The sequence below is a fragment of the Podarcis tiliguerta genome (genome assembly GCF_965153285.1).
Source record: "Podarcis tiliguerta genome assembly, chromosome: 1".
NCBI lineage: Eukaryota > Metazoa > Chordata > Lepidosauria > Squamata > Lacertidae > Podarcis > Podarcis tiliguerta.
This window is the reverse complement of record NC_139534.1, coordinates 58668050-58693804: the sequence shown is the minus strand read 5'-3', so window position 1 is coordinate 58693804 and position 25755 is coordinate 58668050. Positions and strand designations below refer to the sequence as shown.

The following is a 25755-nucleotide window of genomic DNA, read 5'->3' as shown; positions in this document are numbered from 1 at the left end:
GAGTTTGTTTGCTAAGTGTTTTCTGGGGCTCTATTTATATAATCAAACATTTAGCATTTCCTTAAGTGTTTTATTTATTTACTTGCCTCTATATTGACCATCATCTGAAGGTCATAAGAGTAGTTTACAATATAAAAACACAAAAATACATACCACAGTAACAAACACAATCCCCTTCCTGCCCAGTTTAAAAGGCCATAGATGGTTTAATTAGCCAAAGGCCTAGGAGAAGAGGAATGTTTTTGTTTGGTGCCTAAAGATATGCAACAAAGGCACCAGGTGAGCCTCCCTGGGGAGAGCATACTACAAGCACGGAGCCACCACAGAAAAGCCCTGAATGTATGTTTTACATACATTCTCAGAAATTTCTGTTAATACAGTGGTACCTCGGGTTAAGTACTTAATTCGTTCTGGAGGTCCATTCTTAACCTGAAACCGTTCTTAACACCACTTTAGCTAATGGGGCCTCCCGCTGCCGCTGCACCACTGGAGCACAATTTCTGTTATCCTGAAGCAAAGTTCTTAACCCGAGGTACTATTTCTGGGTTAGTGGAGTGTGTAACCTGAAGCGTCTGTAACCTGAGGTACCACTATACAATTACTGGGCTGTGGGGGCACTTGGTTTAATAGAATGACAATTTACCTAAGACCATACAGTAAGTTCATAAGCTAAAATTGAAACTGCAGACTCCGCAGCTAACAGTTCATTTGCTTTGCCATTACACTAGCTCTTTTCCTCATAGAGATGAGAGCTCAAGGTTTACAACGTCATGGTCCTATGACTTGCTGTGTCGGCTCATGGAATGCTTGCCATGCCAGTTTGAGGATAATATGTTACACTGAAAGTGTTTTTGCTATACCAGGCAGGTATAACTGGCAGAAGTGTACTTAGGGCAATGGTGCTTGCCTCTCTTAAAGACAGATACCATTCAACTTACAGGTCCAAACCCTCCACCGCTGGATTCCATTTCAGGGTTCTTATTCAGATCAATATGCTGTTGGGGTGTCTGACTGGTTGAAAGTCTCCAGGGTTCTGCCAAAACCTGAGAAAATAAGCAGAACAGCACAGTTAGCAAGGGGTGTAGTTCTACCAAACAACCCATTCCTTATTCTGCAAATATTTTCTTCTTTTGAAGCACTGGGTCTGCAGTTTCCTAGTGGAAGAATGTCAGCAAGCAATTGTATTGTCACAATATTCCAATGTGCACCAGAATGAATGGAGATCATTAATTTTATTACCTCATATGCCACTTTCATGCCAAAATGTCTTCTGATTACACATCAGTGTGACTGGTAGATTATAGGACATGCCAACGCTCTTTGACAAAGAAGCGTGCTTTAGATTTTCACATGATGAGCAACAGAGAATGCTGCTCATTAAAACTATGCTGTGCTTCAGCAAGACTGCCACTGAGCAGGAGTATTCGTGAAAATGGTGCTTTGTGGAAGATATTGAATACAGCGAGGTTGATGCATATGTGTGTATGAATCATTGCACCATCAGATATTCCTGTACCAACTAGCAATACTAAGATATACTTAGGGTACAACAGCTCAGAGAGCTCTCTCAATATTGGATATATTTGTAATCCTTGTTTGGAAAAATAATTAAGCATTTAGGAAGCTGCTTTATATTGAGTTAAACTATTTGTTCATATGGCCCATTGCTGTCTATACTTTTAAATGTTTGTGAAAAATATATTTATTGATTGATCATATAATTATGAAACATAAATCAGTTGTTTTAAATTAGGCCTAAATTACTTTTATTTAAGACCCACAAAACTAGTTTCCTTCCATGCTTCAAAATGCCCAGAAACATGGCATCTCTTTGTATGTCAACCAAAAAATACGGTTCCCACTTCTTATGTGATCAGTAGCACATTATATCACTACTCACCTCCTTAAGGAAAGGAGATTCAACAGCGAGGTATTTGGATACCACATAAAGGCAGAAAAGGTGGCGATCAATGCCGGAACCAGTCATGGCAAGACGATACAAGTGCTGATGATTATCAGCAGCAGCCTTGAACAGAGCACGCTTCTTTTCAATCTGAGGATTAAGGGAGGGAAAATTCAAAATGTTCATTTTAAAATAGCATTAGAGTAACCTGAAAGCCTAGAAAAAGGCAGAACATTATGGGCACACAGAGGCATGCAGAGCTCTCTTTTAGCTTTCTCCGCCTTCAATATACTACTGCTACAGTATCCTATCACACTGCAAATGCTTTTTTTAAATTCCAGGGATGTTTTGGTAACCTTGTTGAAATTCCTAATAAAGGGTAGTAGTAGGGACCAGGGAGTAGGGAATCATGGAAGGGTACTGCTGTACATATACAGATATCACAGTACTTCTCTGGATTGCAGAGTCAGCTAGCAAAATTCAAATGAATGGTACTTAATATATTAATGGATCTCTTCATAAATTAATGGATCCTTTCATATTTCAGAGTAAAAGTCTGAAAAATTGTCCACATCAGTCAGTATGACCGTGATATTTCAAGACAGTCTCTCAAACTTTGGATTGGTTTGGAGAATATGGACAGTTCTTATATAAAATTAGGGTACTTGTGTATATTGGACACAGACCAATGCAAAATAGTTTAGCTATTATAGGGTTGCCATATTTTAAAAGTGAAAATCCGGACACAAAGTTGTTGGGCTTCTTTTCAGTGAATTCCGCCTGGACACTGTTTGTATGGCAACCCTAAGCTATCAGAACTTTATCCTGGTGACTACAGATTCGTCATTATACAGTAAAACACTGATACATCCTTCTATAAATGCAACTACTATTCAATATTACTAAAAACTTTAAAGCTTCACATAGGGCCTCTATGAAGTCACATTCCATAACCTTGGAATGATTGGCAGAATTTTAGTGCACATGCCAATTTTTAAAACATTGTATTACAGAAAATGTTGGAAATCAATTCACAGCTTATATTTTGCACTCCCATGGCATAATGAACACTACGTTTTTTCTCCACCTACTATTTGGAATAAGACACCAATAAAAAGAAAGCATTGATTTAATGCTGCTTGACACCCATTATTAACACATGACTGTTTTAACTGCTTTAGAAATGAAAATGATTTCCATAACCAATTTTACTACTGAAAACAAAAACATCTTGAAAGAGTCAATGCTTAGGGTCATGAGTCTGATTTAACAAAAATAGCTGTACCAGTGGGAGGCAGAACAACGAGTTCCCCTTCCCTCATGCCCCACATCATCTCTGGGAAGGTTGGGAGAACTCTCCAGAACAGCTTATGGGGAGAGGGGAAGCAGAAATACTTGCACTGACAGAGCAACTGTATTAGCATGATGTTGAATTCCACCCCATATTAAAAACCTTGAGTCCTAATATAGAAACATATGTTTTGTCCAATTTTCTCAGCTAGAGCGTTTCATCACTGACCACCAGATGGTGCAAATCAGAAATGTTTGTTTTCCCATCCTTTATTTCACACTGTTATAGTAGCTTACAAATGTCTATTTCAAGATGCTTTATTTCAGAAAGGAAAACACACATGCAGTATAAGATAGCATGCTTATAATACTTAATATGCTCTATCTAAAAGGGGTGAGGCATATTTCAGATAAAGGTAAAAGTTGGATTTTGCTGCAGCAGAATTTCTTATTATTTTCTTGTATTCCTTACAGTTTCTCCTAACAAGGGCTCCATATGGCCTGATGGCGCCATTGTAACTGCTATGCTGGATAAGAAAGCAGCAATATTTGTTTCACAAGAAGCTGCATGCAACTGTACATAAAAATAAAAGCAAAGCTAAACTGATTGCTACATTAAACTCACACTTTCAGTTGGATCATCCATGGCTCGCACAAATTTGCATGACTGGACAGTACATGAACGAACTGTTTCTGTTCTGCCTTCTCTGAATAGGCGGGTCATTGATGCTTCATATGTTAAGCAGAATTTCCCCATGTCCTAAAAATAATTCATAGAGAGATTTAGATGCAAGCAGCAAATTCAAGCCCTGAGAAACACTGGGTACATGCGACATATGCTGAATTAACATAAAGAATCCACAACCTAAAAATTATGCACCAAATTGATGACAAGGACTCATTTATAGTGTTGCTCTTTGTTCTGAGCATCTGGTGGAAATACTATTTCTGATGGAAATATTATTTCCCTCAATGAGTTCTGTGTTCTCAATGATCTCTGTTAGAGGACTGGCAAGCAACACATTAGCTGAATGAGTACCTGCAGAAAAGTATGTGTGCATTGTGTATGTCTCTCTCTCTCATGCATGCACACCAGCTTCATGGATTGTGCAGAAAAATATATGGGGCATGTATGTGTATGAGCACATATCCCTCATATTGGTGAGATGCCATTATGCACCCAGTAAGCAATACCTTGCATCACTCATGTCAGTGTGATATTTTACATGGCTGCATGGAACCAGTTTTCATAAACAGAGAAAGAACATGCATGTGTATGTAGGAAGACTTTCAGCACCATATTATGTTTCCTATTGAGACAAAGTATATCCAGTAGGACTTAGTTTACAAAGGAGTATACTGTCAGTCCTCTAAACTAGAGTTCCCTAGCTTCTTAGCTTTTCTTCATTAGGAAAAGCCATTACTACTCTTATGTTTGTCTACTGAGAAGTAAGTCCTATTGAGTTCAACGGTGCTTGCTTCAAGGTAAATCTGCACTAGATTGTCCCTGCAGTTGTGTTTTTCTGCATTCTTTCCAGATCTGCCATGTGCTTTTTGAGAACTGAATTCCATGTTAAGTATCTTCAAGGAGTACCGTATTTTTCGCTCCATAGGGCGCACTGGCCCATTGGACGCACCACGTTTTTTGGGGGGGGAAATAAAGAAAAAAATTATTATTCCCCCCCCAGGCGCTTGTGGGACCAGCAGCGGGGAGAAGCGCTCTTCTCCCCGCCGCCAGCATGCAGACCAGGTCCGGGGACAGCGGGAAGACGCGCTGCGCCTCCCAGCTGTCCCCGGAGCTTGCGGGGCAGGCAGCGGGGAGAAGCGCTCTTCTCCCCGCCGCCTGCCTTCAGACCAGGTCTGGGGACAGCGGGAAGACGCGCTGCGCCTCCCCGCTGTCCCCGGAGCTTACGGGGCAGGCAGCGGGGAGAAGCGCTCTTCTCCCCACCGCTTGCCTTCAGACCAGGTCCGGGGACAGCAGGAAGACGCGCTGCGCCTCCCTGCTGTCCCCGGAGCTTGCGGGGCAGGCAGCGGGGAGAAGCGCGCTTCTCCCCACCGCCTGCATGCAGACCAGGTCCGGGGACAGCGGGAAGACGCGCTGCGCCTCCCTGCTGTCCCCGGAGCTTGCGGGGCAGGCAGCGGGGAGAAGCACACGTCTCCCCGCCGTCAGCCTCCAAACCACATCGGGAGACAGCGGGATGGCGGCGTTCCGCCTCCCCGCTGTCCCCCGACCTTGTGTGGCTGGCGCTGGGGTTCTCCTGAAGTCTGGAGAGTGAGAGGGGTCGGTGCGCACCAACCCCTCTCACTCTCCAGGCTTCAGCGAAAGCCTGCATTCGCTCCATAGGACGCACACACATTTCCCCTTCATTTTTGGAGGGGAAAAAGTGCGTCCTATGGAGCGAAAAATACGGCAACTATCTCAAAAACATTTTGAAATCCAAGGTATGCAATGCTGATTAGATCACTCATGTAAACATGCTTCTTCAAACCTATGATTCATTGAGAGCTATATGAGTAAGACTTGGCTTTTTTGAGAAAGCATAAGCATGGATTTGACGAAGGCATAGGTTATTAATAATTTTGCAAGGAATGTGAGTTACGAAATTATTCTAGGGATCCATAAGTCTCTTTACTGTAGGCAACTGATATTTCCATACTAGCTTTCCCACACAGAATTAGCCATCCTTTGTTAACTACCTTTTAATGGAGCAGTCAGGTAATGTTAATGTCAAAGCATTGCATCCCAGTATTTTCTGTGATGTCATGTTTCTGAGTCCTTACTTGGGACTTTTTAAATACGGTACAATGCAACAGCAGTCCCAGCCTATCCAGCATAGGCAGGTGAAGCACCATGAATGTGTTTCAGAAAAAGATTGCCATTTGCAGATTCAGCCCATTTTATTTCTTGCTTTTTGATACTGTTCGCAGATAAGCGATGAACTGCTCCTTAACAGTCGCAGCACTTTAATTACTAGTTTCCTTGCATTATTGTTTTCTCATTTATAATGCATTCTTTCATTAAAGAGAAATGAAAGGAAACCATTATTTAAAGTGCACACAAGCACACAGATAGATATTTCTTTTATAAAGTATCTCATATAGAACACCATGCTGAGGATACTCACCCGGTAATGAGCAAGCTGCAGGGCAAGTTGCACAAATGCATCAGGGCTAGTCTTTGTTTTCTTCATCAATCCTTTCCCAAATGTGTCAAAAGGAAAAGAATGAAAATCCACATCCTCTGCTAGAGGCCTTGCCACGGCCAGGGACCTCTCAATCACTTCTTGGCACTAAACAGTAGCAAGTGTTACATTACAAAACTAGTTCCACGCATTTCATATTTTCATTTTTATTATTAATTACCCACCCTTCACCCTGAGGTCTCAGGGCAGGTTAAAAAACAGCATTTAAAACAGTTTAAGAAGATGAAAATTTAATATTTTTGTTTAGCAATTTAATTTTGCTTTGGAGCTTAGTTTCAAAAGTAACAGTTTCCTGCAGTTCATGCAAATGGAACTTTGCCGTGAATCTAGTAAAAATTCTAGCATGGAAAGATTTATTAATTCTCTATTGTTCTGAATATAAAACCAGCATCACTTAAAATAAAAGAAATGATTCTAGTCACCCGCCCCTCACTCCTAACCCCATTCTATTTACCAGTGCTGGACAGTTCCATTAGTTTGTTGTATGAAAAGATAACCAAAAATAAAAAAGCAAATGCATTAAAAATATATTTTTATATGAATTCTGAAAAAAGTTATGAGTGTACAACCAATTGTACTACTTAAAAAGTACAATTTTGAAAAATGTTACTGAGTTATGCCAACAAATGTTGTCAAACAGTTTAAATGAAGTGATGAAGTTACAGAAATAAGAGTAGAGCCTTTCTAATAAGCCACTGAAGGTCAGCATTTGGAATTGGGAAATATTAGCACTAGCCAAGCTAGTTCAGTATATCCAGAACTGCTTATGCAATTTAGACACATTCACATACATATTAAGGGACGTGTGAAGTGAAACCCTATGAGGCACAGGAATTCAGGCATATGGCAAGTGCATGTAAAGACCTGCTAGATGAGGCCCGTGGCCGATCTAATCCAGCATCCTGTTCCCAGAGTGGACAACCAGGTCCCTGTGAGAAGCATGAAAGCAGGAGTGTATTTTGGAATGATCTAAATTTAACATTCCAATAATGAGGACAATGGGCAGGAAGTGGAATGGCATGAGACCTTTGCCCAGGCAACTGTGGGAAGATCTGTGCCTCTTTAATGATTTTGCACAAGAAAACTTGGGCATGTAAAAAAAAGCATTCAAAGTGCTGGTTATGACCTATAAATGCCTAATACAGCTTGGGTCCAGGCTTTCTGAAGGACAGCATCTCTATGTGCCTGCCCAGATTCTGGGATCATCAAGGGAGGCCTTTCTCTTGGTCCCACCACCCTCACAGGCACATTTGGCAAGGGCCTTCTTGGTGGCTGCTCCTGAATCGTGCAACTCCATTCCACAGGAGGCTATGCTCCCCCCCCCCCCCCCCCCGCTTTCCTGTTTTTGATTAGACAGGTCATTGGCCACTAACTGGTCAATGTTGTGGCATGGTCTTATAATGGTTGGTGTTGTATGTTTTCTTCTTTTGCTTTTAACTGGTTTTTAAATGGTTTTCTTTTGATTCAGTGCTTTTTGAATATGGTAACTTGTTTCATAATTTTATATATATATATATATTTAGAACTGATTGGTGTGTTTTTTAGCTGAATCGTGTGTTTTTTAAATTCATGTTTTAAGATGCCTGCAGTGTGAGAAAGGCAGGATATTAATTAATTAATTCAATAATTTCTTTGATCTGCATTTGAAAACAGATTAAAAAATAACAAGAATTATAATGTGCAACACTATTGGGTTTTCTTCCTAGCAGATCTCATGAAAATACATCTCTTGATTAATTTAAGTCCTAGCTAGACAATAGCTATCTTTACTGAAAAATGGACAGATGGAGCACTTCAATCTGCAGGATGAAAGTTGCAATATTGACCCAGAAGTGGCTTTGCACTTACTTCTTCAGGGATTTCCCACTGCAGTCTGGTAGGCATAGGAATGCCTAAAATAGCTTCTCCTTTGCAATGCCCATCTTCGGTGTAGCCCAGCTCAAGACAGTCGGAGGACATCACATTCTGGGAATGAGTTCGGGGTTGGAAGAGGGAAGCAAGGAAAGCACATCATTACATACACCATAAATACACTGGTGTAGAACATGAAACGTGCTTAAATCACTATAGAAAACCTCTGAGATTTTAAAAAAAGGATCTAGAAAGAAAAAGAGGATCAGCACCCTTGTTATTGCTATTTTACAAAACTTATTGTACCTTGAGTTGTTTAAAATTGCCAACCTTGCCTTTCAGCATTTGATACTTATCTGCATTTAAGTGCACTTAAATCTCTTCTGATTGTTACTCGGATAATTTTGGGGGTGAATATGTGTGTACGTTAAAGGTGACCACCCCAGAAACTGTGGAATGGAAGCAAACACTGTTCGAGAGAACTCCCAATTCACCATTCAAGCAGGCCCAATGGTTTGCATTAAGGGAAGAAATGTATTGGTCTGTCTGTGCTGGAACATGGGAACAGAAGGCTTAGAAAGGCTTTAGTCAAGTTGAAACCATGCACCAGGCTGAAGAAGATACAAGGTTTATTAGTAGCTCTGAGTGACCTCCTTGAGATGCCTGACACACTGATAAGGCTTAGGATCACGTCAATGCCTAAAACAATGGAAAACTGTTTCTGTGTTTACCCTGTGGCCTATCATTTGCCAATACAGAACGAAATTTTAGTTGTAAGCTTGGGGGGGGGGGAATAAAAGAATCTGAGCAATAAAATGTTTCACAGACATTAGGGAACAGAGATAAGTGGCATTTTCTTCTTTTGACTTCATCTAAGCTTCGTCTTATTTCTACAGAAGCAGGCTTTTCTAATGTATTTTTGTGCTGTAACTTTTCCCTTCTCTGGAACACAGAGAGAAGAAAAGCGCTTTTAGATTCCGTGCCCACTGCTTGCAATAATGTTACACTGAGCTAAGCTTTTTAAGTACTGTAACCAAGTTTAATTTTGGTTTGCCTCCACTTTGAATATTCACACACTCACCTCCCAAAGATGGCCAACAATAGGAGCATCTGCCCAAGAATGTTCCGTATTCAGGCCCATTTTAGCATTCTTAAACACTACAAGAGTGAATGACTTGTCAAACCACCTATAAGAGACAGAAAGGTCCCGCAACATTGTGTTACTGAAAGCTATAGCTTTGCAAATAAAGACTTGCTATTCACCTAAAAAGAAGAGTTAGATTTACCATACATTTATAGCAGCAACTTCAAAGTGAAATGAGTAACGAACACAAGGTTGATCAGTATGAAATAAGAACTTGTGAAACTTAACATACATGATATGAAAGCCATGTAGGCTCTGGGCAGATGAAATGCACAGCTGCATCACATATTACAAAAAAATAAAAATCAAGTAAGATTAGTTAACATAGCAAAATAGTTTGTTTTATCCAAGTTTTACAACAGGCAAATCTACAACACGGTTATTCCCTCTTCCCAGGAAGTGTGTTCTGCAGTGGAAGGGGCTAGGGAATCCTTAGTACCCTCACCAAGAAGGTACAATCCCTGGCAACCACTGAGAGAAGCTATGTAGTTATATGTATGAAACACGTATTTGTAAATAAATATCCAAGGGCACTTCACTATAGGTTAGAAATGTGACATTCATCAAATGCTTAAAAAAGAAAATCCAGAGCTAAGAAAAATATCACAAACACATCTCATCTAAAAAAAGAGAGAGAGAAAAGAAAAGAATTATTTAAAGAATTATTTAAAGATTTTAATGGTCCTTAAGTAAAATATGTAACAAACTATATTAAAGCAAGTTATGCCTTTTATACGCATGGCACTGAACAAAAAAACTGTTTTGTTTGTGCCATTTTGATTCTCAGTGTAAGAGATAATACACTAAGCCCACAACTTATGTGAGGGTTATGTTCCGGTGATTGCGCCTAAAGCCAAAACCATGTACATTCAAAGCACATTGGGTTCAATGGCGAGTGGGGTTGCTAATGTCATTTCCTCCGGAACCCACCCACTTTCCAGCCCCATTCATTCATTCATTTAGTCAGGTACGTAAGGCTGAATGTGCACAAGTTAAATGTGTGCAAGCTGTGGGCTTACTGTATCAAAGTTCCAGGATAAAATATAAACCTACCACCATGTATGAACAAGGCAAGTGGGACACATACATAAAAAAGCGAAAGATCATGTCTGCTTCCCACACCCCAAAATACCTGTCATAGCATTTGCCATGTAGAAGTGCCTTTGCATAGGTGTCCATTGATGTCACTGGATCCTCTTCCCTGTAACCCTGAGCAGTGTCATCCAAAGTCACAAAGAAAGCTGCCTTTTCAACAGCATCCAAAGACTGCTTGTTCTTTCCCCGGGCAAAATATGTCTGGCGAGCCTTAGCCCAAGGTACTCTGCCAGAAAAATATAAACAGAGACATTATGCCGAGTCAGTGAATGCAACTAACCTTACAACCACCCTCTTTTAAATCAGATTTAAAGTAGTGCAGGGGGAAAAATAAGAACCAACACACTCTGAAGGTGAAAAATGCAATTTCCACAGATAGTGAAGTCTAAAATGGAAGGTGCACACAAGCTCTCTCAAGTTTATATGGATACACTATTCAGTGGCTTAAAATATGATAGTGTCTCTGGGCAGGTTCAGATGACCTTTATCCATAGAACTTCTGTGTGCAGCAAGTTCAAGCATGTATCTCAGGCTTCTGAGTCTCCAGCCCTGCTCCTCTAAAGATGCACAGAATGCTATCTGAACACAAAGATCCAATGCTCAATGTGGAATCTCCCTATCCATGCATTACAAGTCCAAGATCCACAGATGGCAAGTACTAGGTCCTCAAAAGTTACAAAATTGTCCAGACCACTAAACACACTGTATACTTGCCCTCCCAAGAAATATCACTGGGTGTACCCAGCAAATTCTACAGTACAACTATTAATACCTTGTTTGTAACTCTCCTCAGCTTGAGAAGCCCAGATACACTGTGCTAAGATGTCAGTCAGTCCATCTTACAATAGTATAAATACAAAAGCACTTGAAGACTATATGAAACAGACTATACAGAATAATAACAGGGATAGTCAGCAAACATTTAGGCAGCTATAGATGAACATGAGTTTGACCAAGCTGTGGGAGGCAGTGGAAGACAGGAGTGCCTGGCATGCTCTGGTCCATAGGGTTACGAAGAGTCGGACACGACCAAATGACTAAACAACAACAAGCAGAAAGACTCTTTAAGCTGAAAGTAGCCCCAAATTGTTTTCCAGTTTTGAGAAATGATTGGCAATTGTTTTGGGGTGTCATACCTGTCTCCTGCCGTAAGAGCAGCTAACTTCTCTTCCCCTGGCTGGGGCTCTGATTTGTCATCTAGAATCCACTGCATCTGCTGTTCAATCTCCCGGGGTTTCAGCAGTCTGCCATCATAGTACAGCCATACTTTGTAATAGCATCCCTTATGGTACACAACAATGTGCTTGCTGTCTTTTATATGCTGGATAGTGTCTAGAATTGCAACCCAAAGTTTGGAAATGAGCAAAGATTTCCGTAATGTTTAAACTTAACATCTATGGAGTGCTCAGCTCCAAGCTGCATACATTATTTCATTATTTCACATCCATTTGCTTAGTCTTAAATTGGTTTACGGAGTTAGGATGTGATCCAACGATGTAGCCTCATTCACAGAAGGACTTCTGTTTTGCAATGGCACTTCGCCTCCCAATGCTCCCCATGTGCTCACCCCAAAATCTGCTCCAGAGGACTGGGGAACAGAAGAGATTTGGGGAAAACATGAAGGGAAAGGGAGAAGCTCCACCGCAAAAGCATAAGCCCTTGTGCAAATGGGATGACTTCATTGGATGCAACCCATAGACTTACAGCTATACACTATTGGTTCATGAATGATGATATTCTTGAAGAAGGTGTCCAATATTAAAACAAGTACTGTGCTGTACCAAGTTGTCATTCTAAACTCTGCCATCTCCTATATGCACAGGCAGCTTTCTTTTGCATACCTCATAGTATCCAACTAACTATTCTGGAACCTCGGCAGCTGAATGGAGTTAGGTGTAGCACTGCATTCCAGTCAAGTACCGATCAAGACACTTGGAAAGCTAAGCTGAGTAGACTGTACTATGGACATTCTGACAATGAAAATATATATATTCAGAAACACACGTATCTATACTTTTACTCAAAGCTGTATCTGTATTCCTGCTTGCCATTCCCCAATAATAGTAGTAATGATTCCAACAATCACTGGTTAAGGAGAGTCGTGTGACTTTTTTCTTTTTTCTTACATGGAAAGTAAATGAAGTGACCACATGGGGAATGAAATGGTTCCCCATATCAAAGCCAGTAACTAGTTTTCTGTCTGAAGTTTTCAAGTGTTCTCTAACAAACCTTGATACGGAGCATGATAGGATGTCCAACTATGACAGGAGGTAAAACTACATATTCTAAGATAATTCTATGGGCTGTATTCAACTAACTCCCTGTTCTAGCGTCAATGGCATTTCCCTCCCACAGGGGGATGAAACCTATCTCCTTAGTGGTACACTGAATGCAAGCCTATGTTTCTTTTACAGTCAAGGAATGTAAATGCGAGAAAATTCAAGCTATGGAAAAAAAAGAGATGCAGATATCAAACCTTCAACCAGGATGCAGTATAGTAACCGGAGAACTAACTATCACACAGAAAAAGCACTGCTTTTGTAGAAGTAATACATTCAAAATAAAGCCAGAAATTTGCAATTCATTGTCAAATTTTGATCACTATTTGTCATTACCAAAAGAACAGCATGCTGAGCAAAGCTTTAAGATAAATGAGTAATGAAATTAGAAATATTACCAAGAACATTAGTAGTGATTTTAGGTAACTGAGAGCATATTCGAAAAAAGATTGCTTATTTTCTGTGATTCTATTATTTAAAAACGGGGCAAAATGTTGGGCTTATTACCAGTTGAATTAATAACTGCTTTATGAAGTGTTTCATGGCACTTTTGCAAGGTCCAGTTCAAGGAAGTATATGAACCATCTGAGTCTGTTTCTATGCACAAGCTGCATTTTTCTCAACTAAATTATTTCACATTAGAAGACATTACATTTGTCATAAGGCAGATCCAGTTTCTTATTAACATTAGAAAATTAAAATTAACACACCTTTACCTACTTTACTTACTCTGGTTTGACAGGCTACCTCCTACCTTTGCCCTATTTGAGATAAACTGTGCAGATGACGAGATCTGAAATAATATTTCCAGAAAATAAAGGGGAGCCCTGCTATGCATGTCTATAAACGGGGCGGCAAAGAGGAGATGCTCACATTATTTTCTTCCCATTGTAATGAGGCTCAGCTAAAAGATCTCACCACATGCAAAGCAAAGAAGAAAGAACGATCAACAAATACAAAAGCAGAGTAATTCTAATGGTGAAATATTCTCAGAACCATTAGAATTACTCTGCTGTTGATCCTCTGCTGTTGATCTGTTGATCCTTCTTTCTTCTTTGTTTTGTGATCCTTATTCGCTTATTGTGACCCAGCATGTGCAGCACTGGGGGGGAAATGGAACCAATCTTTCAGCATCAAGAACTATTTTGTTCTTGACCAACACAATTTTATCAGTAGAAAACAAGTTCATTAGAAAAAATATTTTAAGAATGCATTCCCTGTTTGGGGTGACTTCAAATACTGACCCTTCACCCCGTTCCTGCAAGCCAATTTTAACACGCCATGTGAAAGGTATTCATCGGCTTCATGAAAATCTGCCCTCTTAAATCTATGGGGAGAGGTGTTAGTCCACCTTTCACAAAAATGGAGCATAGAGCTCCAAAGCTTTCTCTGTGGTAGTACCTACACTCTGGGGTGTATTTTGATCAGAAGCTCACCTAGCCACTTCTCTCATTGTTTGATGGCTGGTTAAAACTTGACTCTTTAAGAGGGCTTTTTAGTCACAGCTGAAGGTTTCTTGATTTGATATTACGCTAATATATTTAGGACCAGATTTTTAAAAGTGCATTTGTGAGGTTTTTATTGCTTTTTAAGAAGTATTTTTATATCATCATTTTTATCATGATTTATGAAGTACAGTATACCACTTTGAATTTAGTTTTGGCAACACAGAAGAGGCATAGAAATGTGATATACAAACCAAAAAATACATTTAAATGATTCAACACCTGTTCAGGAACACACACACACAAACAGTTCTAGGAAGTGACAGCAAATGGGAACAGATTCCTGTAGCAACTCTCATCATTCATTATAATACGCCTCAATGTACTTAGTAGTGCGTTTGCACAACACTGAAATGGTTCATAACTTTTAAGAACTGGATCTTATTAGCATATTATAATGCAAATTATGGTGATTTCTCTGATGGAAAAATCACACAGCCTCACAAGATATGCAAATGTTGTAGGCTTAAGTTATCTGCTACATACATAGAAGATTAGGATGCAAAAGTGGGGAGGCAAAAACATTGACAGGATTGACAGGACTAACACTGTACCTGTCTCTGTGCCTGGTAAACGGCAAGTGTTGAACAAACGTTCATACTGAGAAGAGCACATTGGGATGGCATTGTAAATCATAAGCTGAAAGGAAAAAAGGAAAGTCAAAGAACCCATACCGGGTAGCAAATCATTTCCCGGGAGCACCTTTATTTATATTTTTTTTAAAGAGAAAGAACAGGGACAGCACATAATCATACAAGGTGAACCAGCAAGGTATTTGAAATGTGGATCAGGATTTGATCAACGGCTGCCACATATTTCAAGTGTACAAGTCACTCCATTCTCCTTGGGCTGCACACACTGCAAATACGAATGTTTGTTATTAGAATGGTATACTCAAGAAGAAATTCTGGAAGCATTTCAATTCTTTGATGTTCCTTTTCTTCAGCTGATTCCGCTTACCTGTTTCCTCTCCAGGAATACGGGATGTATTAAACATCCTCTCCCATTGTGCTGAGCAGAGTGGAACAGTGGATCCCATCAGAAGAATCTATGCCGCAAACGAGTGTTATGATTGCGTTTCACAAATGGAGTTAAGCACGTGAAGAAAAAAACACGTGTGAATCAGAAAGAATGCCAGAAGATTTGTGGATCCTTGGGGCCACTTCACATCTCATTTCCACAAGAGGAAATTGTGGCTCACCAACCTTCATCAATTAATATGTATATTCCACGGCATGTAAAGGTAAAGCGACCCCTGACCGTTAGGTGCAGTCACGGACGACTCTGGGGTTGCAGCACTCATCTCGCTTTACTGGCTGAGAGAGCCGGCGTACAGCTTCCGGGTCATGTGGCCAGCATGACTAAGCCGCTTCTGGCGAACCAGAGCAGCACACGGAAACGCCGTTTACCTTCCCACCAGAGTGGTACCTATTTATCTACTTGCACTTTGACCTGCTTTCGAACTGCTAGGTTGGCAGTACACTGAATGTACACACATGCAATTTCCCTGCAGGAGGCTTTATGCTTGTGCATTTTCAGTATGCCAGCTTCCAAAATCCCTTTTATTATTATTTTCTCCCTAGACCTCTCTCTCGTCTGCCAATGGTAGAGTCTGCAGAAGTTCTTCCAATTGCTCTTAAGCTGCCATATACATTCCAAAATTTATCCCTTTTCTGCACCCTCCAACATTATGCTGCATTGTGTTCATATCAATCAAAATGAGGGCTGCCACTAAAGTTTTTTGTAATCCTTTAAATGTCATCTTTTCCAAAATCTGAGATCATTTTCAAATCTCTTTTAATAGACTTTATCTGTATCTGTAATACAGTAAAGATTCAGTTTCCTGGCCCCAGGTGCCACTAAGAGGTGCCACTAAAATGCCTCCTACAAAGAAATATAGAAACTGAACAGGAAGAGTAGCTTTCCTTATATAGACTGTTCATGGAAACTTGAAAGGTAGTCCACTTTTCAAGTGGCCCTGCTCCATGCACAGGACAGAATTCTCCATATCTGCTGTGAGAACAGGGGGAGGGTGCCCTATGGCTTGTAATAATGAATAGGAGTATTGAATGAACATATTAGAACCCCTCCCAAAGTTCTGTACCCATGCCCCCATGAGGCCTACATGGGAATTCTATTGATATCAGCTAGGCAGCATTAGAAGCTGTGTTGAGTCCAAAGAAGAAGAGTGGGACCCTAGCCAAGGGATCCCCACTGGCTTGCCCTTTAAACCAATTTTCATTTGCATCAATTTGTTCCCCAGCAATTCAACAACCTCATGGTTTCACTTGCTTGCTATGGGATGCACATTTAACTGTGGTGGACAAATCATGTCTTACATTTGAAAGTAGGAGGCTTCATTCCTCCTCTGAGTTACTTTTAAGCAAGTAATGAGGCTTTTCTTATATCCATCAGACACAAACGTGTGACTATTTTTTTTTTTTTAATGTACATACTGGCTGGATTTGTTGTCTGTCCAGTTTTCTTCTGTATAGCAGTATGGAATGGATAGCATTGCCAGCTCTAGCTGCCTGTATACTGGTAGGAGTAAAATAGAGGAAATCCTAAAGGATAAAGAGAATGGACAGGGATGAATGTTAGCAGAGCCGTATGTACTGAAGAACACAAATGTTATCACAAATGCACACAACCCTACTGCTCACTGTTGAAAGGAAAGCTTCACATGTATTTATTTTCATTTATATATAGTTCACACAACACAACAGCACCAGCTGCACACAAGCTTCTACTTTGTTAGGCCTTTGCTAGTAGTCACTGTCTTATTCAAATGTAATAAAGAATATATTACTTGACTTCTGTTGCACCAAAGTGCATGTAGAGCTGCAGGTCACTATGACGTTCACTGAAAGTCATCTTCAGAAAACATCTTCCACCTCATTAATCAAGGCACCAACTTGGTTTGCACATCACGCTAAGGCAAACCATGGCTTAGTGTGAATGTGTGAGCATGTGTGCTCCCAGAGATGAGACGGGAGTTGCTTCACTCCACCCTGGTAATTTTGCTGCTGAGATTCATGGAGTTAAGCTATAGCTGTCCAAAGATGGGCTCATGGCTTTGCTCTATCCAGACTAAACACAAGCTGTAACCATGGTTTGTCCAGGAAAGCCATACTGCAAGCCTAACACGTTAAGCTAAACCAAGGCTTAGTTCAATGTGGTACAGCAGCGAAATGACTAGGCAGGAGGGAAGAGGTCGAGATCCCCATGCCTGGGGCTCACTCTTACCACAGTTTGGCTTAGTGTGACATGCAAACAGGGCAATATCTAGTATTCTATTTCCAGTCCTCAGGGAGAGTTTCTGAATTTATGTAGTCAAAACATACATGAACAAGAAGGAGCTATCAGCAGATGACATATAATTAAAAACACAACTTAACAGGATAACCCTCTCTTTCAAAACAAACAAACAAACAAACACCCGAGCCAAATGAGGATGGACATGGAACACTGACTGACCATTGTGGAATGGCTTGCAAAACGCTTTGGTTAGCAAAACTGAAAACGAAAAAATCCTAAGAGATGGAATCCCAAAAGAGCTCACTGTCGGCTGAGTGTGCTTTGTAGTCACAGAACAAAGCATCTGGTGGGCTGGGGTTGGGGAAATGGAAAATTGGGATCAAGGGGTGGAATGGAATATTCTGAAAAGGGGCATGGCTGGCACCTTAAACTGGAGGACTCTAAATTGCACCATTTCATACCATTTTCTCTAACAGCATACTTGATGACCTTACATCTCATAGACAAGGAAGCGATTTTTGACCCGTGCAGGGGGACTCGCCAGACATGCGGAAAAAAATACCCTCCCAAAAACAGCCTCTTAGTCATACCACAATCTAATGCTACATTTCAACAGAAGTTCTATCTTAGTGCACATGCTGGGAAGATTATGGATAATGAAGCAACCCCAAACGTGAGTTGCTTCAGTTCAGGCAACTGGCATGTGACTTGGGTGTACAATTTAGGATGTTATGCCAGCTAAATTACATGCCCACAGAGAAGAACCTACGGCCTTCCAGTTGCTGTTGGGAATACAGCTCCCATCAGCCCCGCCATGGCAATAATCAGGGATGGTGGGAGTTGTAGTCCAGCAACAACTGGAGGGCATCAGGTTTCCCATCTCAGCCCTAAAGGAAGGGGCTCTGCGGGAGAAATGATGACGCCTTCAAAATTGTATCATTTACTCACCATTGCAAAATAATTACTGTTCACCATAATTGGTCCACGGCCTCGGAGGTAAATGTATTCTTCCCACCAATCACTAACCTATAAGAAAAGTGAAAAAGATCAAAATAATTAATCAGTGACATTCACCAAGTAAAACAAAGTGCCCCAGTTACTGGGACATCAATACTCTAAACACCTGGATACACTTTGATTCTGAAAATGAAAACTGAATACCATCTCAGTATTATTTTCTACTTTTGCTAGAGAGCGAAACAAAAAATTATCAAGAGCATCTGAAGGGCAATTTCTCTGATATTCAATAACCAAATGGAGTTCTTCTTTAGAAAGATCTCACTAGTAATGTTGGTACAAATTATTGAAGGTCGATTTCAAAACATTCCACTGGAAAAATGGTTATGTCCATGTGGAGATGGCAGTATTGAGTCAGTGGCTCATGTGCTTCTGGCTTGCACTCTTTATAAAGATTTGAGGAGTGAGGTTATTGCCCCTCTATTATTGTCCATGCCAGGTCACTCAACCATTGCTACTGTTTCCTTTCTTTTAGCAGATCAAGATGATCAAGTGACAGCAAAAACTGCAATGTTTTTAGCGGGGGCAATTAGAATAAGATATATTATTTTATTATTGATGTAAACCTCCAAAATGTATTTTGTCTAGTTAAGTTTTTAACCTCTATCTTCAGTACATTTTATTTTATTTTATTGCTATGGCTAGTGGCTGATGCAAATAAAGATTCTTCTGATTCTGATTCTCACCAGAATTAACTGAGTTGTTCAACTAGCCTACTCCCAATATCAAGTAGCTTCTAGGTACCTGATGCTTGGTGCAACTGGCTAAGGCAGAGTTAAGGATCTGATTAACCAGAGAAGCATCTGTGAATCAGTAGCATTGTGCAATGCCAAACTGGTTTGCCACATCAGCCCTGAGCTGTGGAAGCAACATTTGAGACAGGTGCAAGAACAAACAGGCAGTTTTGCCTAGAGTCAAACGGAGAACCTAAGAGTTTCAGCATTTGCATGTGGCTTACAAGTTTATTTTCACCATGCAGGAAAAGGTGGCTAACATAAGGGTTCAACAACTTAAGATAATTAAGCTTCATTATGAGATCAAACTAGTAATTTATTATGACCCAATATACCTGTAGGCTGTCAATACAGTTATCAGCCTTCCTAGCAGCAGGAATACAAATGATGCTTGCACAAAAAAGCACCAGCCACAGTGCTATGTCATTCACTGAAAATGGTGGGATTACTATAAATATATTCCATAAAAACCTTTTAGAAGTCTTGACTATCTCCAGTCTCTGCAGTCAGCACAAGAAATGGAATTTCTAGAACTAAAACGCTATCTTTTATTTTAAGGAAAGAACCTTGGAAAATTCAGGAATGAAGATTTGAGAAGCTTTTAACTGCATGACTTCATGAAAGCATTCAATTCATTTACTTACATAGTTTGTAGCCCACCAGGATTTCAGTTTCAAGTACCATTGTAGCTTTGGTCCTAGATTATGTGCAAAATCTTTGCCAAGGCCTTCCATCCTTTTAAATTCCTCATCGTTCATAAGTGGTCGAACTGATTCCAAATACTGGAATTGATAAGAAGAACTGGTGTCAATGCAGAAGGGTGTACCAAAACCAAGTCAATAATTTACAATAGAGCGGCAGCAACTGCTAATAGGATACAGTGGGATGATCAAGAGAAACCCTAGTTACATGATTTGTTGATGCTGTTGCAAGTCATCACTGGGAACCTGAGAAACAAGCTAACAAGAGCAACATCAAGAAGATGGAAACAAGTCTCTGTAAGAAAATAAGCGAGCAAGAGAGACTCGAAGAATGTCAAACTATCTGTTGCTTATATTTCCATTCAAACTACGATTAAAAAGGGTTTGCATCTACCGTCACCTTGTAGAAAATATCTGGAAATATTTTGTAGGTTGTTTTGTTTTGACTAGAAGATCTTCCAAATGGAGTTGCTAAGCCGTGGCATTGTTTGCATGCATTGTTTGGAACTCCAGCTCACATCAGCCCCAGAGAGTGTGGCAGGTGATAAAGGATGATGGAAGTTTGAGTCCCACAACATTTGGAGTGCCACAGGTAAGCCATCCCTGAAGCAGATCAGGTTGTTGTTTAGAAGAATTGACTCTTTACTGGAAGGTGTCATTCTCTCTATTCTGATGGTCAGGTGAGAGTGCCAATGTTTGTGCAGCAAAAACAGCACCACACAAACGCACATAAGAGGGAAGTGTTAGCAGGCGCTGTGGAGACATGAAGCTTGCAAAAGTACAAAAAAAAAGTACAAGAAAGGAGGAAAACCTTCACCTCTGACGAAGGTTAACACAACTGCACATGAATCATAAATTGCACCTGACAAAGAACTGTGGAAACAAGGTTCGTGTGGCTGGCCCCAACAGCCATTGTGCAGGCATGAGGCTGTGTGTGCTGGTAAAAGGAAAACTGGGGGTGGGGGAGGTGAACGAACGGCCAAGGACACAAGATGGAAGAGTCTAGAGCAGAGAAAGCTTAGTGGGGGAAGGGGAAGGAGGCATGACAAAAGTAGGAAAAAAGAACAGGGTATGTGGGGAGATAAAGAAACAAATGAGACAATAGGGGAAGGAATGAAGTGAAGACAGAGCAGGAACAGACTGGAGAGGAGGAAATAGCTGCGCAACTGACAGGAGAGGAGAGGAAAAAGGAGAAGTGAGAAAAAGCTGGAAGAGTGGAAGAGGAATTACATATATGGGAAAGGAAATGAGAGAAACTAACCCATTAACTGAGCTCTAGCTTGTAAGCTATCAAGTCACATTTTAAAGCTTATGGAAAATTAGCAGGTCTCTAGCTATTAAACATGTTTTCAGTTTTTTAGTTCTTCCACACATGCAAATTTCATTTTACTATAGAAGCACAGCACCACAACTTGCACAGTTACTCTTTAGTTATCAGCACTTCCATTTGCCTCCAAAATTTAGCGTGAACCATTCTCCCAGCAGCAATGAAAGAGATCAGTTCTCTGGCCCAGTTTCAATGTATATTCCTGCATTGCAAAACTCTTTAATGCAAGTCTGGAGTGCGTGTTGAGCTCATCATCTCTATCAGCATGCTGATCCTGGTGGGCTTAAACTATCATTCGTTGTTACATCTGAAACTGTTCCAGCCATGTTAAAACAATTGTTTAAGATCTTGGGTAGTAAACTGACATTAAATCAGTTTCTCATTTCTATTGTAAAGGGGAACTATAGTTAAGCTAGCCAGGAATGGTGTCTTGACGAAAGAAGACAATGGAAGGGCAAGGAGGAAGAGTTTTGACCCAATACACATTCTCCATGTACTAAACTGCAGTTTAGGAATCCATGAATATACCTCTGAACAATTCCCACAAATGGTTAAAACAAACAAAAACCTCTCTCTTCATGATATTGCCAGAAATTTGAATATGTTTGTATTACTTATCATTTTCAGAATGACAACATTTAAACAAGATCTTATAGTAATTCCTTACACTGTCCATATAGAAAAGATAACATGTGACCAAATTTCCAGAGATGTTTCAGTATGTATTCTCCAGCTGGGCCCATTTCACCATGTAATAAATTTTGTGTGCTGAAATTTGCACTCATATTCTAGCAAAATGTTATAGACTCTTGAAAGAATATAATATGCTATATGCTGGGGGGGGGGGTTATTTTGTTTGAAAATAATTTGCGCTTTTAAAATTGTTATTGTGGTCTCCTTTCATCATCACGTACTGGTGATTTTCATAATGTAATTCTTAGGACAAAGTCCATTGAAGAAAACAATCACAAGACTCCAAGCCATTTAAAGATTACACAATGCAGACAGAAGATAAAAGACATGGAAATGTAAAGACTGACTATCTTGCCCTTAGGGGTATAGATATAAGATAAAGTAAAGGTGTGCCCTTGAGTATTCTTGAGTTTGTTGTGAATGGATACAGACATACCTTAACCTAGAACCGAACTAATTAGAAATCATGTTACATCTTTATTGATGCATGTTTCTGGACAAGGAAAACAAGGGCAACATTCCATCTGGATTAAAGTTTGGGGGTGGGTTCAAAATACACACCCTATTTACGGTATCTTTAATAGCAGGAACAGGAAGACGTGGCAAAGATGTCTGGAAACTGTACAGCATTGGTTTACGACCCGAGAAAAGCTTCACTAGTGTCTGAAAATGAAACAGAAAAAAGCAACAGTTGAAATATGTATTTATATTTTGTTTCCTAAACGTACACTCTAAACCTTTGGACTTCCTTTGTACAAGGTAACCATAAAACACATGATCTCTTGCTAGCCTACTGCTTTCAAAGCTTGCAGAAGTTCTTTTTCACATGGCTTTTGGTTTATCCTCTTAATTCAGATCCCCTACTGTACCAAGCTAACCCTAGCAACATTTCACTGCATTCTTTCCTCCCAACTCATCTTTACCCTTGTAATCTCCTTCCGGTCAGGGACCTGACTAACTCATGTAAGGTTTTGTGTACATTGACAGCACAATACTGAACTATTAATCAACTCTTGCTTTATCACAGCCTTCCCCACCTGGTGGCCTCCAGATGTTTTGGACTTCAACTCCCACCAACCTCATGGGAATTATAGTCCAAGACATCTGGAGGCCACCAAATTGAGGAAGGCTGCTTTACTGGAATATTTTTGGTAGCACAACTGTCAAGGACGGAGGAAAGAGCATAGGTATTCCACATGAACAGCCAGAACACTCAAGTGTTTCATGGTGCACGACAGGACAACTACATCCCTGGGAGCTAAAGCTTTTGAAGTGGGGTGAGGCATGTACACCAGATGTAGACCATCTAGACAACACTGAAGCATGTTGGCCTTTCCATTGCCTTCAACTGGCCTGCCTATATCTTCCGGAACTGCAGCCTGAGGCTGTGCCTTTGTGCGTGTCCAAGTGTGGTTATAAGTGTGCACTCAGGATACATTTGAGGATGGCTTGGGGATTTGGAAAGTAGTTGAAGCTGGTGTGTGTTTAATGCTTGGTATTTGTCGTTCAAGAGCAGTATTTATGTTCGTTTTAGATTATTTCAGTGTTTTATTAGACCAAGACCATTTTGTTCATCTGGGTTTTTGTTTTCTGTTTATTTTGGTATTCTATATTGCCTGTTTCAATTACCTGCTCTGTTGCTTCGCTTCACCTCCACTGTTCATTAGGACAAACGAGGCCCTGCTCCACCAATCTCTCTTTGCTCTCAGGTAGCCTCCACCCAGCTGCATTCTTACTTACAACTAATCCGGGGGGGGGGGGGGGTAAAGGCTATCAACTTCCTCCTTAGATTCAGCGTTGCCTTAGTACTGCTCAGCAGGGAGGAGGACAGGGACAAAACTATTATTAGCTGGGCCCACCTGGCATTAGCTTTGCCTGCTATTGGTCTCCCTGCCTTCCACCTTAGCAGTCCCAGTGGGCACCAACCACTGATGGATTAAATTTTCATTTTCTAAACTTTTGCAGAACACAGAAGTTCATACAATGAGCACAGATTAATAATGACACAATCAATCATTGTTCCCAAGGTTCTTTAATTAGGGAAATAAAGAAAAAATGTGAAAACAAGTTACAGTAAGGAAAGAAGCTTGGGGGAAAAGCTAGACTGGTCAATGGTGTTGTAGTGAAATAGAATGCTGCAACCTAGTGAGTAAGCCAGTTAGGTTAAAATATCTCAAATATCTGGGAATTTTAGTCCTGGGAGAAGAGAAGCAATATTAGTTATATTTCTTAACACACTTGCCATTTTAGTTATAATAAACAGCTTCCTGCCACTGTCCAGGAGTAAAAATCAAGACAGCAAAACAGATTAGTCATAACTATTCACACTGCTCAAGCTTAGCATTATAAGAAAAACTGGTCTTTTAAGTATTGAATTTGTAGAACATGCCAAAAATTCCAGCCAATGAAAACACCAAGCCAGGCTGACACAATACTCTAAAGCCTTACCCTTCAGATAGAACCTGCATTCAAATGAGAAAGCTCTTGGGATCCTATCTGAAGAAAACTATCAGACATTTAATTTGCAACCATTTTCTATTTCCCACAGAAGTATTCAACATACAATCTATCATTTCCCCTGAACTCCTTTTTACAGACAAGTAATATATAAAAGGGACAGGATGTAATGACCACAAGACCACGTTGTTGGTAAGACCTGTTGACCAACAGGATACATTAGACTATTTATGCTGCAAGGCTACACAAGGGGGGGGGGGAGTATTTCCTCCCAGCTACTTCCCCAACACCACCCGACACATTCTCCTCATGCTTTCTTCAAAATAAGGGAAGAAGGGTAATCAGCCACCCACCTCCCTGTAACACTGAGGAAGCTGCAAGTTCCTCACAGAAGTGGAATTTGGCTTGAGGGCCTTTTACCAAGGCTTGTGTTCCATACTGAGAGAAGCTAGTCACACTGTGGTCCTTTGGGAAGGCTAATTGTGTTGAACATTTAGCTATTCAAATATTGCAGTCAAGAGTAGCCAAGCTTCACCCAAGTGGAGGGCTATTCTGCCAGTTCACAAAATGTAACCAAAGGGAAATCTTTGAAGAATAAGCAGTAGCACCTCAGTGGCATTCCTTGGTTTCCATTAAATATTAAGGGGCAGTAATAAGAAGGAACTGGGAAGAAAAATATTGAAGCTGTGCCCCTGAAAACTAAGTTACTAATGGCAGATATAATCAAATAAGTGTCACATCAACTACATATTCCAAAATATAGAGAGATAAAAATCTCTTACCATCCATATCTTGGTTCCTGTGGAAAGTTTGCCATGTTCAGCAAACATCCACCCATGGTAGGAAAGCAGCATCTTTAGCGTGTAGCGCATGGAGAAAATGAGGGCCACCCAGAGCCCCGTCCCAAATAGAATCCCACTGACAATACCTTGTGTTTGGTTGGACATATAGCCTCTGTTAAAAAATAAAGAGAGAGAGAGAGCATCTGTTACTCCAAGAATTCTGGACAAATGTAAAAGAGTGAAGCATACCAAAGTAAGCCACTGTTAATAAGAAGAGATCGTTCTGAACATTAGGACTGTGCTGAAATAGACCCCCAAATTCACCAAGGCAGCATGTTTGAGGGGGTGGCGTGTTTGATTATTTTCAGGCTAGGCCCCCAAAATGGCACAAATGATTAGGAGGAGGAATATACTTATTATGGCAGCCCCCCTTATAGCAGTGGTGGCTGTAACAGAGCCCCAGCCATCATGGTCCCCTTCATTCCCTTAGAATGTGACACTAGTGTATTTGCAGGG

At 40.5% G+C, this 25755-nt stretch overlaps 1 protein-coding gene across 6 annotated transcripts in view; it reads right to left on the bottom strand.

Moving 5' to 3' along the window:
- CPT1A (carnitine palmitoyltransferase 1A) overlaps window positions 1–25755 on the bottom strand; it is a 45042-nt gene that overhangs the window by 5466 nt on the left and 13821 nt on the right. For 3 of the 6 annotated variants that reach the window (XM_083426569.1, XM_083426570.1, XM_083426571.1), the window contains exons 4-17: window positions 25240–25411; window positions 22562–22663; window positions 19924–20061; window positions 18477–18554; window positions 16727–16834; window positions 14825–14909; window positions 11623–11818; window positions 10524–10712; window positions 9329–9434; window positions 8245–8361; window positions 6319–6483; window positions 3819–3953; window positions 1901–2053; window positions 939–1043 (exon numbers count right to left, since the gene is read on the bottom strand). In XM_083426569.1, the coding sequence (XP_083282695.1) occupies window positions 939–1043; window positions 1901–2053; window positions 3819–3953; window positions 6319–6483; window positions 8245–8361; window positions 9329–9434; window positions 10524–10712; window positions 11623–11818; window positions 14825–14909; window positions 16727–16834; window positions 18477–18554; window positions 19924–20061; window positions 22562–22663; window positions 25240–25411 (1849 nt within the window). Of the gene's footprint in view, window positions 1–938; window positions 1044–1900; window positions 2054–3818; window positions 3954–6318; window positions 6484–8244; window positions 8362–9328; window positions 9435–10523; window positions 10713–11622; window positions 11819–14824; window positions 14910–15230; window positions 15319–16726; window positions 16835–18476; window positions 18555–19923; window positions 20062–22561; window positions 22664–25239; window positions 25412–25755 lie in introns of all 6 variants that reach the window. The other 3 variants (XM_083426566.1, XM_083426568.1, XM_083426567.1) reach the window with 1 other exon arrangement.